Source organism: Physcomitrium patens, chromosome 16 (assembly GCF_059467195.1).
Source record: "Physcomitrium patens ecotype Gransden chromosome 16, ASM5946719v1, whole genome shotgun sequence".
NCBI classification, from domain to species: Eukaryota; Viridiplantae; Streptophyta; class Bryopsida; order Funariales; family Funariaceae; genus Physcomitrium; species Physcomitrium patens.
This window is the reverse complement of record NC_143425.1, coordinates 14,081,371-14,096,249: the sequence shown is the minus strand read 5'-3', so window position 1 is coordinate 14,096,249 and position 14,879 is coordinate 14,081,371. Positions and strand designations below refer to the sequence as shown.

Sequence of the window (14,879 nt, the reverse complement as noted above, 5' to 3'; positions counted from 1 at the left end):
ATAAACTGTCTTTAAAACAATAAGTATGACTTGACATTGATAAAGTTTGATTCGTACTTCTTGTTTGTAAGATTTTGTAGATCTATACAAAAAATAATGTTGAAGAATTGTGGCATCTCTATGGAAAAGACATGGAAATTAATAGATGGTACTCACACTAGACTGTAACTCTAAAAAAAACATCTCATTTGATGGTGCTGACAAAAATTGTAGGTTGCTAATAGTTGGATTGTCATTGGACGATAGAATTGCTTGATTCCTCTAAACATAGAAGATTTTGGATATACTAGGAGAGCTTAGATTTTTCTTATTAAATTGATGTAGATTGATACAAAAAAAAATCTATCAATATTTACATAATTAATGAATCTGTCCAATTAATACTGAACATACCTGGAAGTAGCGTGGGAACTTTGAACCAAGTATGTAGACATATGTGTATCGATATACTAGCTCTTCGAGGACCTGTTTGAAGAGGCCCAAGGTATAAACAGGTTCTTATTTGTTGATTCAATATGTTAGAGGGGTAAGGAAAAGTTTGTTAAGAATAGTCTCCAAAAATAAACAAGAGGTTCTCAAACTAATATCAGAAATCGAACGTTTTATCATACAAATCATTTTGAAGTCTTCATTGTTTAACTTCAGTGACTCTGTAACCATGGGACAGACTTGGCAAAACTCATGATCAATTACAAAATTCCAAATCTACATCCGAATCATGATTTTGCAATCGCAATGATTAAGGTTTGTAAGCCGAGATCTTGTTGTCGTAATCAAATGTCATGAAACTACAGTTGATTAGCTCACTTGGTATAGCACCATTGAGGCATGCACCTTTCGTCCAAGACTTCAGGAAACATCCGGGACAATACTGCTATTTCAGCATTATCTGTTTACAGGTAAACCTGAAATAATGGAGGGTGCGTTATCGGCGTCATCCACGAGCAAGTTAACATCTAAGTAGCGAAAAAATTAGGTCAAAACGAAAGCATTGTGCCATACATACAGCTGTTCTCTTTCACATTCCATTGACCTAATTCAAAATGCTCATGAAAGTCAAGCGTCTGCTACAAAAACATGGAAGCAGACAGTAAGCTAGGGATGAAGCGCACATCTGCAAATGCACAATCCGTTCATGACCAATGAAATGCGACATCTGCAATATGGAATCAATGAGACACAAATTTGAGAAGCGTTATGAATTTTGCATTCCTTTCTTCACTACTCTTCCAATTCCAAAACGCTAAAAGTGTATCCATTCATCCTCATCCGTAGGAACCCGGTTTCAGATTTGTGAACATCTGGTGTGCAGTTCACGAATTCATAGACGAAGGGGGCAAAATCTAAGCCCGTCCAACAGCCCACACTCTAATGTGACCATCGGTGTAGCCGCTGAACAGGGTGCTGCCGTCGGCACTCCAGTTCAGACTCACACAGTAGGGAATCTGGGCCTTCTTGCTGACGAAGGTGAACTCGGGGCGCAGCTCGTCGACGACGCTCTTGCTCTCCAAGTCCCAGATCTTGATACAGGTCTGAGTGGCAGCACACAGCCAGTACCTGTTGGGGCTGAAACATAGGGAGTGGATGATGTCGCCAGCATCCAAAGAGTACAACCTCTTGCCCTCGGCCAAGTCCCACAACATGGCAACTCCGTCCTTGCCACCGCTAGCGCACAAGGAACCATCAGGAGACACAGTAACAGTATTAACGTATCCGGTGTGTCCAACCAAGTTAGTACGAATCTTGCAGTTGGTCAGGTTCCACACCTTCACGACCTTGTCCCACCCTCCAGACACGATAATAGGGTTGGCCGTCACAGGGGAGAAACGCACACAACTGACCCAGCCAGTGTGGGCGTCTACGTCCTGGATGGTATACTTGCACTCACCGAGAGTGTTCCACAACTTGATAGTTTTGTCACGGGAGCCAGACACAATCTGCCTGTTATCAACAGAGAAAGCCACACTGAGCACATCCTTGGTGTGGCCAATGAACCGCCGGGTGGTGGTTCCGGTGTTCAAGTCCCACAAGCGGAGGGTTCCGTCCCATGATCCAGACAAAGCAAACTGTCCGTCAGAGGAAATCACGACATCTTGAACGAAGTGAGCGTGGCCAGTCAAACGGCGGCGGGCGACACCGTAGTTGCCCTCCTCGCGAGAGAGGTGCCAGACGATGATACTCTTGTCACGAGACGACGAAAGGATGAGGTCGGGGTTGTCGAGCGGGCAGGCGATGGCCGTCACCCAATTGGCGTGACCCTTCAACGTCCCGCGAAGTACCAAAGTTTCTGCCATTTTGTCAAAGAAAAGTAAACCCTAAGGACGGAGTAGAAGAGAGTGATGAAGCAGGAGAACGCAAACAAAGACGAAGGCTGGAAAGCCAAGAGCTGAGGCAGGCGGCGCTGCTCACAGACTTCCAAAGAGAGACCCATCTCGGAGACGTGATGGGGTTTGTAGCCCCACACGGCCGACCTGCAAGCCCTAACGGAGACCCTCCATTTCACACCTACACCACACGACGTTTTCTTCTTTAGGGTGTACGTCGAAAACTACGTATCTAATGGCGTAACCGTATTCTTGTTACTGTTGTATCGTCATCCAATTGTTCTATTCATGTATTACGTTCGTTCACTCATATAGTCATCATTGGTAACATTGACGAAATCACTCTGTGAACACCCGACTATCTGTCCGTCCGTGTGTATGTTTGTATGTAGGTATATACGTCTGTGTGTGTTTATAAAAAAGTTCGTGTATATTTATGTATTTCGATTTATATATCACTTTTTCCTGTCTTTTCTTTTTTCACAGAGTTGGTGTGACTGACATACTTCATTGATGTTAGATATGCAAAATAATAGTTGGCTGCAAATAAAAATGATAATTGTAAACAGAACGTTTGATTTTTTAAAACTTCTTGCAGTATTCAGAAATTTTTATTTTTGTTTTTTATAATGTGTTTGACGATATTGTAGTTTGAAAGAAAAAAAATGGTGTTTGTGCCTATTGAAAATAAGAACCAAGAAAAGGGTTAAATCTGGAATGTTTTAGGTGAAATCCAAATCATTCAATATTTTTCGGAAATTTATGAAACTTTACTTTTACAATACTCGATTTTTAAAAGCATTTATTATTAGTTTAAACTATAAGAAGTTCAACTTGATTTGTTTCTTGAAGTCTAGCACTTAAAAAAATTATTAAAATTTTGAAAAACAAAATGTACCTTACAATCATAAGAGTTACAACATACTAATTAAACATATGTTGTGTCATGCACAAGCATCGTTGCTTGGTGTTAATGTAGGGTATATCCATTTTTATTTTTATTTTTATTTGTTAATCATACTTTGATAAAATTGCAATTAATTCAAACTTTAACATCTTGGGTTTTAAAATACATATCATGGTTAATTATGAAAGTATGGAATCAGGTTGCCTATCACAGCCTTCATGTGATACAATGTGAAGCATATGTTTTCAACAACAAAGTGCTTAGTTAACAAAAAAAGAATCATTCTTTAAAATTTTTTAACACACACATATATGCACATGCTTACCTCGAAGGAATTGGATCTTATATATATATATATATGTATCTACTGAATTGTGTCAAATACATGTATAGATGAAACTTACAAAAAATTCAATTCAATTTCCATGTGATGAGTATATGCTTCACTATGCCTACTCCTACAAGGCTTGTATTTTGGGACAGGCTTTCTGACAACATAAACAAATGATTTCCAAAAGTGAATTACTGCTTAACCTACTACATCCAATTGGGTGCAAGACAGCTTTGAGTTAAGAGTTTTCCAAAGTGGGTCACAAGAAAGGACAACCAAAACACATCCATTCAAACACTTGGACCAAAGACTACACACTCAGCAAGATTAGGGCTCCTTAGAAAACCAGGTTTAGGGTTTCCCACACCCAGTGCTTCATCGTCTATGATTCCTTGCTTCCCAAGGGTCTCCATGGCCTGTTGTAAATTGTCCGCGAGCAACGAGTGTTGAGAATCCGCTGTCTCGTTTCCGGCACGTTTTCTGGACTGTTGCCATACAATGTCATTCTGTGGATGTGTATTCGCGGTGGCTTGCAGACTTCGCAGCAGTTTTATTACTATCTTCAATCCTGAGATACCTTGTCGGAGTTCGTTGTAGAGATTTCGTATTTGTGAGGATTGCGACGTGCATCTCGAGAGTTTCGGTACTCGAAACCAATGACATCAGGGATGTGAGAGCTATCCTTGATGCGGAGGTACCGACACACGCTGGTATCCTCCACCCAAGGGAACCATTTAGAGACTATGTTATTCATGAGGAAGAACCATCCGGCGCCCATGAGGAGACCCAAGCTGCCTCCGGCTATGATCTGAGGTGTGGTGTGGTAACCCAGGTATACTCTGGAGTACATGACAGTGAGCGCGAATGGCCAGGGCAGTAGGGCAACAAAGATTCGTCGGAACTCGTCGGCGAAGTGGAGCCTGCGCGTCACCAGAAGAGTACAATACATTGAGAAGAAGCACATGTACTGGGAGTGGCTCGATGGCCACCCGTTGGAATCGCACATCTCCAACGCCTCGCAAGTTAGAGGCCGGGCTTCGTGGGCTAGTTCCTTGATGATCTGCACAGGGAGCACCGACAAGGCGGCAGGACACAACGTTAGCGTCATGAAATAATGCAGTGGTTTCAAAATCAATTTACAAAGTAGACCTCCATTTTGCCGCTCATCCGACACGGCCATGAATGGCAGAAGTTGTAGATGAGCTGACTATCTTAAGTGAATGAGAATTGGAACTGTCCAGATTCACAATGGAATTATCAAAGAATCGTTTGACAGCACCTACAATCGTTCTCGTTCGAGAATTCTCTTATCGGTAGGGTGTTCAATTCAAGGTGAAATTCATACTACCGGAAACACTTTTTTTTCAAAGTATACGTTATGGCTTGGTGTATTACAGATAGTCACCAAACAATTCGACACAGTTGCTGACACCGACCACACCGACTGAGTGCTAGAACATGACTAGATTGCTCCGACGCAGACACGCAATCAACCTCAGGGTTGCAAACAGGACTTGGGACTACTTGATGTACATGTTTCCTAACATATTTTGGCAGCTGAATTAAGTGAATTCTATACTCTAGCTGCCTATCACTGAATCATTATTCTAAACCCTTTCTATTCTCTAGGCGAAGACCTGCCTCAAGATTCAAAGAGGAAGGGACGCAGACATAGACGTCTGGAAAGAAAAACACATCACAGGATCGGAAAGCATGCTTAGGTCCTGTGTCGTGCTTCCCTCCAAGCTCCTATTGCTCCGTCTATTCGATTTGTGAAGAGCAGGATACAAAATTCGGCCGTTTTCCTTTAATTTTTAGGCTGGCTCTACAGAAATCCAACTATCCAGGAGATGAAGGTGACGAGGAAGGGGAAGGCGAAAACACCTGGTTCACGATTTCATTCACAATCAGTCCCAAGCCAAAGAACATGGCCTGTAACTCTCGCCGGAAGATGAAATGCGACATAAAGCCACCCAAAGCGATGAACACCGGCAGCAAGGAAAACCACGACAGAGCGTGGCCAAGCAAATCCCCCTGGTGATACCGCACGTGAGTCAGTGTAACCGCCTTCAAGGCTATCGTCTCCGCTATTTCAGCCGAACCCAACTCCATCTCTACAACTCCAAAACCTCAACAAAAAAACTCCAGAGCTTCTCTGCTCGAACACAAACTGAAGCTCCACAAAATCTGCACCAATTCCCTCTGCAGCTTTCTCTCTCTCTTTCTCTCTCTCTCTCTCTCTCTCTCTCCCCCACTCTCGAAGCACTAAAAATCACAACCACGACAAGACAAAGGCAATACAGATAGCACCGAAAGATTCAACTGTAGGGCTGTTTGGATTGCGCAATATACTGCATGTTGCAAGATAACAACAGAATCTCACACGACTAAGAGCAAGAGGAATTTGGAAGAATCGCGAGCGAGTTAATCTCACGAGGAGTGCATTAGTCTACGTTGCGTGGCGGGGTGTGACTGGTAGTGTCAGCGTCAAAAGCTGTGGGGTGGCCAACGTGGATGCAAAGTTGGTCAGCCTGTTAAAGCGCCGAGATGCACAACTGGAGTAACAGGTGGCGACCGAAGAGTAGACCACCTAAACCCCCTTGTGACCTCATTCCCCTCGAAATCTTCGATGGGCGCAACATTCGTGGGTGATCGATTGGAGGAAATACGATGGTCTGAATTGGCACGTTGTTTCAGGTTTTATGGTATTGCCTGCCCAGCCTGAGCAGGTCTCTTTATTAACAGGGAGCCTGCAAAGAATCGATGCGCTGTATCCCATTCCTGCGTATGAATTACCATTACGGATTTGGAGGTGAGATCTGTTGCGCTTAGTGCTATGGAAACGCACCCCCTTATAACCATGTCTACCCAATATGTGGCCCATTTCAATTTTCACTTGAAAATGTGATCTATGTGCTATCTAGGGGATTGGGAAATGAATTGAAGGGGAGCTGTATCATAACTAACTAACGTGTCGCTAATACGCGCTTTGCGTCTAGATTGCAAGCCCAATCGTGTTAATGGATCACTGTTTTCCACTCCCGACTATCTAAACTGTATATGAATTGTGCAGCAATATGTACAACAAGAGCACACTTTGGAAAACTCTACCAGCATTGTCCGTAACTTCACTTATCACCAGGACTTGGAGAACCACTGGCTGTTGGTGATTGAGCAAGAGTTACACATCGAACAGGTGGATTTTCAGATTGAAAGATTGCTCGTCGCAATTGAAGAGGCCCACGTCATGGCAACTTGGGGAAGTTTTAATGTTTTGGTCTTGGAGCGTCAGTTGAAAGTACTTTTGGGGGCGTAGTTGAAGTTGAAGTCCATTCTAGGTTGTGATGGCATAATGGGATAGGCCCAATTCTCAAGTCCCCCAGGTCTCCCACATGACAAATTTGGCTGGGCCTCGTAACCCATCCCCGAAAACATGGATTCCAGCCCATGAGCATTGCTTGAGCCAGTATTTGTGAACCCCATGGCTGTTGCCCGGAACATGCTTTGCACTTCATCATCAGATGCGGAGCGACCTGCCGGCATAGGCTTCTCCTGGCAGTTCCTCTGGCCGAAGGTGTAAGATCTCGGCGGGTGTTGGAACTGGGCCATACCGCCGTCGGCCATAGGTTGAGTACTGACAGCCAGTCGATGGACTGAAGGGACTGATGCAAGCTGCTCCATAAGCCTAGATCTCTCTAGATTATCATGGTCAGTAGCCATCGATTGCTGCAATTTCCATTCATTGGTCAAGTTTTGCAAATCTTGCACCGAAACGCCTGGGTTATTCGACATAGTTTCCCTTTGAAGACTGTCGAAGCTGGCTGACAGACACCCATTCTCCGAACTGTTCTCCACGAGCAAGCTGTCCACGAGTGCCTCCTGCTGAACCGCAAATTCTAGGCTTCCATTCGAAGTATTTAGGTGTGGGAGCGCCAGCCTAGAGTCATCAATTGAGTTAGGAAGAGACGCTAACACCTCCTCGACGCAGGAATTTTCCTGTTCCTTTCCAGCTCGCTGGGCATGGGTGGTTTTTTCATAAATTCGGCACAGGACCCAATCATCTAGCTGCATCACCAAATGTAGGTTACGTTCAGATCGGAGCGTCCTAACATAGTTGTGGATGTTCCACGAAACAAGAGAAATCGAACGTAGGGGAGTTGGGTTAATCGAAAGTCCTTCAGAAAACACCAAAATACGTAATAGCGGACATGAATGTTTGTGAGGTAGGAGAATGCAGGACATACACGCAGAGAGCCCCTTCGGTGATGGTTATTGGAGGTTGAGACGCCTTCCGCGAGGCGGTACTCGTGCATGATCCAGTTCGTCTTCTCGCCCTTGGGTGCCTTCCCCCGGTAGAACACCAGGGCCTTCTTCACGCCGACCTTGCCGTGCCCAGTGGACATATGGATGAGCTTGTCCGTTCCTGTGGCTTTCCAGTACCCGCTCGCCGCAGCTCTATTGGGCCTTGCACCGTTCGGATACTTTCTATACCTCGGAGAAAAGAAATACCATTCCCTGTCGCCGAACAGCGCCTTATCTACAATGGTTGCAAAATCGCACATCAGAGTGGAAACTGCCGGAATAATGTAGCAATCTTTTCAAGTTCGATAAGACATTACTATACTGTTTCCGGTGGGGCGGAATTTCAAGTAACTAGGTACATCCGGATGTGCAAATGAATTTCATGTTTCAGGCTATGAAGCTTTCGGGATTTGAACATGTCAAGCGTTATTTGCTTCGCTGAGACTGACGTAACCAGCCTTGGTTTCAGTTCTGCCAAGTCCTCTCACTTGTAGGTTGGACATTAAGTATTCGATTTCTCAAGCACCTATTATTGAGAAACATCACCCATTTTGGTGATGTTGTTTTCGAATCAGTCAGAGAGAAAAGCTTACTAGGGAGATCCCAAGGGTCGAACTTGTAGAGGTTGACCTCGGCTATGACGGGGATTTTGAAGGCGTCAGAGTCGGCCTTCCGACGGAGGTAGTGCAGCACAAGCTCCTCGTCGGTTGGATGGAACCGGAACCCTGGAGGTAATTGTAGTTGGTCAATAGATCCTCGGCCTAACTCCATGTTCACCACAGTTCTGGTAAACTCCGAAGACGCAGCGAGTTTTTCCAAATGTTACAAGTATCTGAAGAAGCTTTCTCACACTCAGGACTTCACTTTCGAAACGCAGGCCAAACTCAGACTTGTCTCCTGTTCTCCTTGGTTTTCTAATACATATGAATATGAATGTTCTCGATTGGACACGGTATGATTGGCTTTGACACTACCGGGACTTTTAGAAGAGGATAACGGACAAGATGAACTGTTCGCTTTTGGGAAACCCCGACAAGCAGCTTAGACAGGTGAGAGAGGATTGCAAGATAGTAAAGGCGTGGTATGGCAGGGAAGGACAACCTGGTGACCATGGATTTTAACGCTTTCCGCATTAGTACATCGACTTCCGAAGCATCGGGCCTCTTGAATCGGCACTGCACTGGTGCATTCACACATGTAGTCTCCTTTCGCAGGATCAAGGTCCACTTTTACCGACGGGCTCTTGCGATCGTTTTTACTTGACAACTTATCCAGCAGTACTCTCATGTACCGACTGGACTCAAACGCACCTCAACCTGAAATTTCTCGAAATTGACAATTCACCTTCAAGCGATCGAGGCTCCAAGTTCTAGGAAGGGAATTCTTTTTGTTCTTGTATGCACATTTGGATCATAAATTCCCACGGAATCTTACTAGGAGAGGGTCTCTCTTACACAAATTCAATGCTCTGTGTGGACGAAGTATTCGACGACAAATTCAAGGGTACTGTGGTATTCAGGCTTCACCAGAGCCACCTTTACCTCAAATTGATTTCAGAGGTCACAAAAGGTACAAAAACCCTTACTAATCTTTGAAACCTTCTAAAGGTTAATATTGAGCGCTGTGCATCTAAGGTTCATGAAATTTTTGCAAGAGTGCTTCAGGATTACGCAACAAGGACCACAGGAAGGCGCTACGGCAAAGATATTTTCCTAGTTGTTGCAGCAAGGGGCCGTGCTGACCACACCGCGGGCCTCGGAGATATCAACGCCGAGGGAAAACTAAGCGCACGCTCTCTCGCTCTCTTGCAACCCAGTTGACAAAGTCGCCAATTCAGCTACTGTCTCTTTAACTGCAAGGCTAAACGTTCCACAAACTCGAACTGATGAGAACCTAACGCTGCATGCAATCTGACAGGAAAAAATGAAACGCGAGAAAGCCGACACTCAAACCGCATGCCTCCTCTCAGATCCCTTCCGATGGTAGATGAAATGGCCCTTGAAGACCTGGTCACTAATATGAACAGTACTGCTCCGCAAATTAGGACTGGACGAGGCCAAACATAAATACATAAAAAGTTGGCGGCGTTGATAAGGCGGAGCTTGGCCGGATTGATAAGAGCCTTTGACGACGGGTACTAAGACAATGCAACTGGCGGCTAGGAACTGTGGTGACGCGGGGGGATGTGGTAAGATACCCTAGCAGATCTCTGGGTTGGAGACGTTGATGATGCTGGACTTTGTGGTCTTGTTAGAAAAGTCTATTAGGCCACATGCTCCATCGTCACTGCATGCAGTTTGAATCCTGTTTTTCTCATGAACTTCTCGGCCTTTCTTCCAGACCCCACCTCTCTTTTTCAATTCCACAAGGTTGAAGGTTTTCCTCTAAGAGCTATAGCATCGCCACCGCACATTCTGAAACCTGCGAAGCACAGGCATGCTGGCCTAGCCATCATCTGCCTGTCGATCAGATCGACTGGACACATCACTGAAGCTCTCGGTTGCTCAGACTTTCGTTTTTGTTGGAAACCTTACTCCAGTTTGTTGCCTCACACAATTGTTATGCGTCAGCCTGAAATCTGAACATGTGATGCAATTAAGGCTGCGACATCATGACGCATTCTTGAGAATGTTCTGATATTTTGACTGACTCAGCAGATTTTAAGAGTTCCTGATCCCGCTGTTATCCCGCCCGAAGTTCATCATCTCACACGATTTGCGTATTGCTACCAATGGGATAGAGAGGTTCTGTCGATTGGCAGAGCTAACTGATTTTATGTGGAAATTTCCACATTTTTATGAGGTACATGATAACGACTAACCTGAAAACACGCTTGACCTTGCATGTCAGACTGTCTCCTGTTGTGAGTTGTAACGCCGTGGATTACTGACTTTGTGTACTAAGTGCCCGCTCAGAGCTTTAGCGCACGTCTGTGCATGACTAGTGAAGGCAGCCTAATTTACGTTCAGCATATGATTGAAAGCCCGGTCTTCTAAACTGACAATGTTTGAAGGAATACTATCCCGAATGAAGCACACGAGCGAGAGCCCTTCCGTCGTGAACTTCGATTCGCTCAAACATAAACATGAATCCAAACCCATGTAAATCATATCTATGATGCTCTAAGGTTCTGTAAACATGACTAGAAACAAAATTTTACTTCCTGTTCTTTCTTTTGAGTAAATATATATATATATATATATATATATATACACATATCTATACACATATGTAATTTATACTAACTGTCATGGCATTCCTTGGTTTCATGCTTCTAGTTTCATGCTTCCCATAAATATGTCTAACAGCTTTTTCACCAAAGTCAACAAACACTTTTTATTTAAGATTTTAAGATCTAACTTGCTTTCTGCCAGAATACCATTAATGATCTATCGAAATCAAAACGGAAAAGCGACTTTGTGGCCATTGAAGCAGATTGAACCCACAAAGCACATTCCAGATCAGACTAGCAGCTGCATCGAAAAGAATAAGTCAAGCATCTTCCTATGGTCAAGAAACAGACAACCCCCAGAAAAGCCCAGCTTTCTATCTCTGGAGAAATATTTAAGCCTGGGGAACGTTCCGTATCTCTTCGTCGAACGCCGAAACACAAGCGATTCTTCCAACCACTGGGGTTCCACAGCGACAAGCTCACATTCCGATGGACTCATCTTGTTCCTGGTTGAAACGGTGCAAACCCCGCAGTTCATTAGATCTCACAACATTCCGAAGGCTGTATCCGCCCGCATCCTGGACGCTTTCAAAAACAATCCGCCTTCTTGTGCGCGCGTTCAGACGACGAACGCGATCGCTGTGCGGCGAGCCTTCAGCTTCCATAACGAAGCCGCTCCTCGGATCACATCAGCCTCGAAAACGGGCATTCCAGGCAACAGAATGTCCTCCCAAGGCTGCTTTCCATTCTTGTTGTAAATGGGACGTAAGCTTGCCCATTCCATCACAAAAATAATGAATGTGGATGAACGTAGTTCGTCGATAAAGGATGCTTGGAATCATGATGAAATATCACACGTGTAGTTTTTATCACTGATAATGGCTTTGCGTCTCGTTGACTGATTTTCAGTGTGTTTTGGCGGGCTGATCCTCATTCCAGCTCAGCAATCGCGACGGGTCCTCATGAATGAGATATCGCCAATGTGGCTCCACATTCTTCACGTGGTCCTGGAGGAAGCTTCGCGCGGGGAGGACGTGGAAGGGGCGGCGGGGTTAGTGAGCAAAAAGACGGGTCACGGGTGTACCAGGACCAGGCGTCGCTCTCCGTGACAGAGAACCCCGTCGCTCTCCGTGACATCTAACTATAGTAACAAAAAAACAAAAACAAAAATTGGATTTTCAATAAATAGATTAATAGATAGAAGAATTTTCTTTAAATCAAATATAGTCATTGTGTAAAACTACGATGAAACTCTAACCACATAAAGCTGTATGCATGTATGTATAAACATTTTATTTTCTATCTTAATATCATTTTCAAAAAGATATAAATAAAAACAAAAGTTACATTTTATTTATAATAAATTTTAAGTTATTACTATTATTATATATACATGTATATTAACTATTCAAACATATTAGATAGGTACATACTAGATGAATACCTATATATATATATATATATATATATATACATTCAGTAAAATTATAATAAAATTTATTTTAATACAGAGTTTAATAATAAAATTTATAAAATTAAATATTTTAAAAAATATTTATTTTAAATTAAAATATGTAATTACAAAATCAAATAAAGATAATCTCATATTGTGTTCAAATTTATTCAAAATTTTCTCATTTAAATAATATTTTAAAGTTCTTATAATTAATATATATTTATAAGCTTCTTTATATAAGTGGTATATTTTTCTTAAAATATCAATTTTTTAAAATTTTTATAAATAATAAGTTTTATACAATAACATGTATTATAATAAAGTTTGTGAGCATTGTTATATAAGAAATATAATAAGATGAATCCAAAATTAAACACATTTATATGCATATTAATTTCTTTCTTTTGTTGTTGATCCTTAATATAATTGTTTTTTCTAAGTACATCTAAAATTAATGTTTTTGAAAGTTTTTATTTGTCTTATTTCTTTTAACATTTAAAAAATAAAATAAAAATAAAATAAAATTGGTATACACCTTTCTTTTATTACATAGACACTCACTTGCCCAATTGTTAAGGACATGAGTTGTAAACAATCAAAACACTATCATATTATGTGTCATCCTATTTGAAAATGCACCAGGCATCTGGCTATGGAAGGTGGGATTGTATTTTACAAGTATCCAAGAATTTTAATATGTTTCACCTTAATAAGAAGAATGCAATTTGAATTTTAATACAACTTTCTTTTTCTTTCACCTAATGGTTGTATTACTACATGTGTCATGGACACAGAAATACAGGCTCGAGATCTAACAAGAAATTCAAGAAGAACTAGCAAGAACTAGATTAATCAGATGAATACAAGAACAACACCAGAGAGGTGAGCTAGAGCTCCAAGAGATGTATTGTCGAGATTGAAGAACTCTTCACCCTGGATTCCAATATATACTCCTATTTAGGAAACTTCTCAAGCAACTTCTACCAATTAAGAAGCTTCTAGAAGGTTCCAGAGACTTGCTTCTAGAAGGTTCTAGAAACTTGTCTCTAGAAGGTTCTAAGGACTATGTCCCTAACATCTTCTACTAATTAAAAAGCTTCCAGAAGGTTCCAGAGACTTGCTTCTAGAAGATTCTAGAAACTTGTCTCTAGAAGGTTCTAAGGACTATGTCCCTAACATTGCCCCCTCCTTTAGCTTCGAGGTCTCTGAGAAGCAATGTTGTTGTTAATGAGTACCAACGCAAGAAAATGAAGATCTGTTGCATAACATCTACTATGAATTCCAACTGTTGTTCACGAGGCAAGTGGTTCATTGGCCCTTGAAGCCAACGGTAGTAGCCCATTCCTTCAACTTCTGACCAAGCATGAACTTCCGTGTCCTCATTGTGAAATTGTCCTGCAAATACGCCTTCTGGCTGACCATCGTAAGCAGGCTCGAACTCGAATTCAATCACCAATGATCGGTTACTCGGTATCCTCCGTCGTCCTCGTGGTGTAGGTGATTTTTCATCTCGAAGTCGCCTTCGTGAGCTAGTCGGTTGAGATAATCTAACTGGCATAGTATCTATCTCTTGGCTATCCATATCAGAAGACCAAACTATGGCTACTGAAAAATGTCTACTTTATCTTGGAGAAAATAACTACATCAACTGTGAATTTTGGTGGTGCTCTCCCCCTTTCTTATATTTTTGGATGAGCAAGCTTTAGAAGGAAGCTATCGTCGAACCGACTTAGGTTTATGAACATGTTGTTGATGAAACTCCTGTACCTTTTGTGGTGCATTGGCAAGATTTTCAGCAGGCTTCTACGTTCGTTTATTAATGTCATAGCAGTACCAATGAATAAGATACTCCAACTTGTCCCATCTTCGCCGTGAATCTAGTACCTTTTCAACGTCATATTCCTCATGGTTCTCAATCTCAATACTAGGTGGTAAACATTGCATTCTTCCAGGAAAAGACGACTCTCGATAAGGCTCTAACAGAGAAACATGAAAGACTGGATGTACCTTCATAGAAGCCGGTAATTCCAGACGGTACGCCACTGGATTGATTTGTTTTTAGATGATAAATGGTCCCAATCTTCAATAGTCCAACTTATCACATGGTCGCTTGGTCTTGATATTCCGTCGAAGAAGCCATGCTTTATCTCCAACTTTGAAAGTAGGTGCTTGATTCCGAAATCTATCTGCAAACGCCTTGTAGGATTCTTGAGCGCATTGTAATTCAAGCTTCAACATATTTTGAAGCTCTGATAGTTGTTTCGCAAATCCTTCAGCTGTTGGATTGTTATTTGTTGATGGACTCAATAAATCAAGCTTCGGATGATACCCATAGTTGGAAAAGAATGGTGTGTATTGAGTCGACGTATAGAGGGTGTTGTTATATG

General features: G+C 42.4%; 4 protein-coding genes and 1 long non-coding RNA gene across 5 annotated transcripts; 2 read left to right on the top strand and 3 right to left on the bottom strand.

Moving 5' to 3' along the window:
• Nucleotides 1-1,184: 1,184 nt before the first annotated feature.
• LOC112293687 (small ribosomal subunit protein RACK1) lies at nucleotides 1,185-2,414 on the bottom strand. The gene has a single exon (XM_024543393.3). The coding sequence runs from the start codon at nucleotides 2,292-2,294 to the stop codon at nucleotides 1,344-1,346; it is 951 nt and encodes a 316-aa protein (XP_024399161.1). The 5' UTR covers nucleotides 2,295-2,414; the 3' UTR covers nucleotides 1,185-1,343.
• Nucleotides 2,415-3,621: 1,207 nt separating this feature from the next.
• Nucleotides 3,622-5,870, bottom strand: LOC112293688 (lipid phosphate phosphatase gamma-like). The gene is made up of 2 exons (XM_024543394.3): nucleotides 5,447-5,870; nucleotides 3,622-4,622 (listed from the first exon to the last, which is right to left on the bottom strand). Exons 1-2 carry the CDS (start codon nucleotides 5,672-5,674, stop codon nucleotides 4,125-4,127), a joined length of 726 nt encoding a protein of 241 aa, XP_024399162.1. The 5' UTR covers nucleotides 5,675-5,870; the 3' UTR covers nucleotides 3,622-4,124.
• Nucleotides 5,800-8,635, bottom strand: LOC112293686 (NAC domain-containing protein 10). Its single transcript, XM_024543392.3, has 3 exons — nucleotides 8,458-8,635; nucleotides 7,807-8,099; nucleotides 5,800-7,627 (listed from the first exon to the last, which is right to left on the bottom strand). The coding sequence occupies exons 1-3, from the start codon at nucleotides 8,633-8,635 to the stop codon at nucleotides 6,851-6,853; spliced, it is 1,248 nt and encodes a 415-aa protein (XP_024399160.1). The 3' UTR covers nucleotides 5,800-6,850.
• A 1,292-nt stretch (nucleotides 8,636-9,927) lies between these two features.
• Nucleotides 9,928-10,706, top strand: LOC112293689 (uncharacterized). The gene is made up of 2 exons (XR_016507180.1): nucleotides 9,928-10,052; nucleotides 10,205-10,706. It is a non-coding gene; the product is annotated as an uncharacterized LOC112293689 (long non-coding RNA).
• Nucleotides 10,531-11,794, top strand: LOC141044336 (uncharacterized). The gene is made up of 2 exons (XM_073539509.1): nucleotides 10,531-10,666; nucleotides 11,239-11,794. The coding sequence occupies exons 1-2, from the start codon at nucleotides 10,662-10,664 to the stop codon at nucleotides 11,792-11,794; spliced, it is 561 nt and encodes a 186-aa protein (XP_073395610.1). The 5' UTR covers nucleotides 10,531-10,661.
• Nucleotides 11,795-14,879: the final 3,085 nt, after the last annotated feature.

Coding starts and splice junctions, on each gene's coding strand:
- LOC112293687 (XM_024543393.3), bottom strand. CDS start 2,294: ATGGCAGAAACTTTGGTACTTCGCGGGACGTTGAAGGGTCACGCCAAT.
- LOC112293688 (XM_024543394.3), bottom strand. CDS start 5,674: ATGGAGTTGGGTTCGGCTGAAATAGCGGAGACGATAGCCTTGAAGGCG. Junction 4,623..5,446: donor TGAATGAAATCGTGAACCAG/GTGTTTTCGCCT, acceptor CTCCCTGTGCAG/ATCATCAAGGAACTAGCCCA.
- LOC112293686 (XM_024543392.3), bottom strand. CDS start 8,635: ATGGAGTTAGGCCGAGGATCTATTGACCAACTACAATTACCTCCAGGG. Junction 8,100..8,457: donor CGACCCTTGGGATCTCCCTA/GTAAGCTTTTCT, acceptor CAACCATTGTAG/ATAAGGCGCTGTTCGGCGAC. Junction 7,628..7,806: donor ACCGAAGGGGCTCTCTGCGT/GTATGTCCTGCA, acceptor TTGGTGATGCAG/CTAGATGATTGGGTCCTGTG.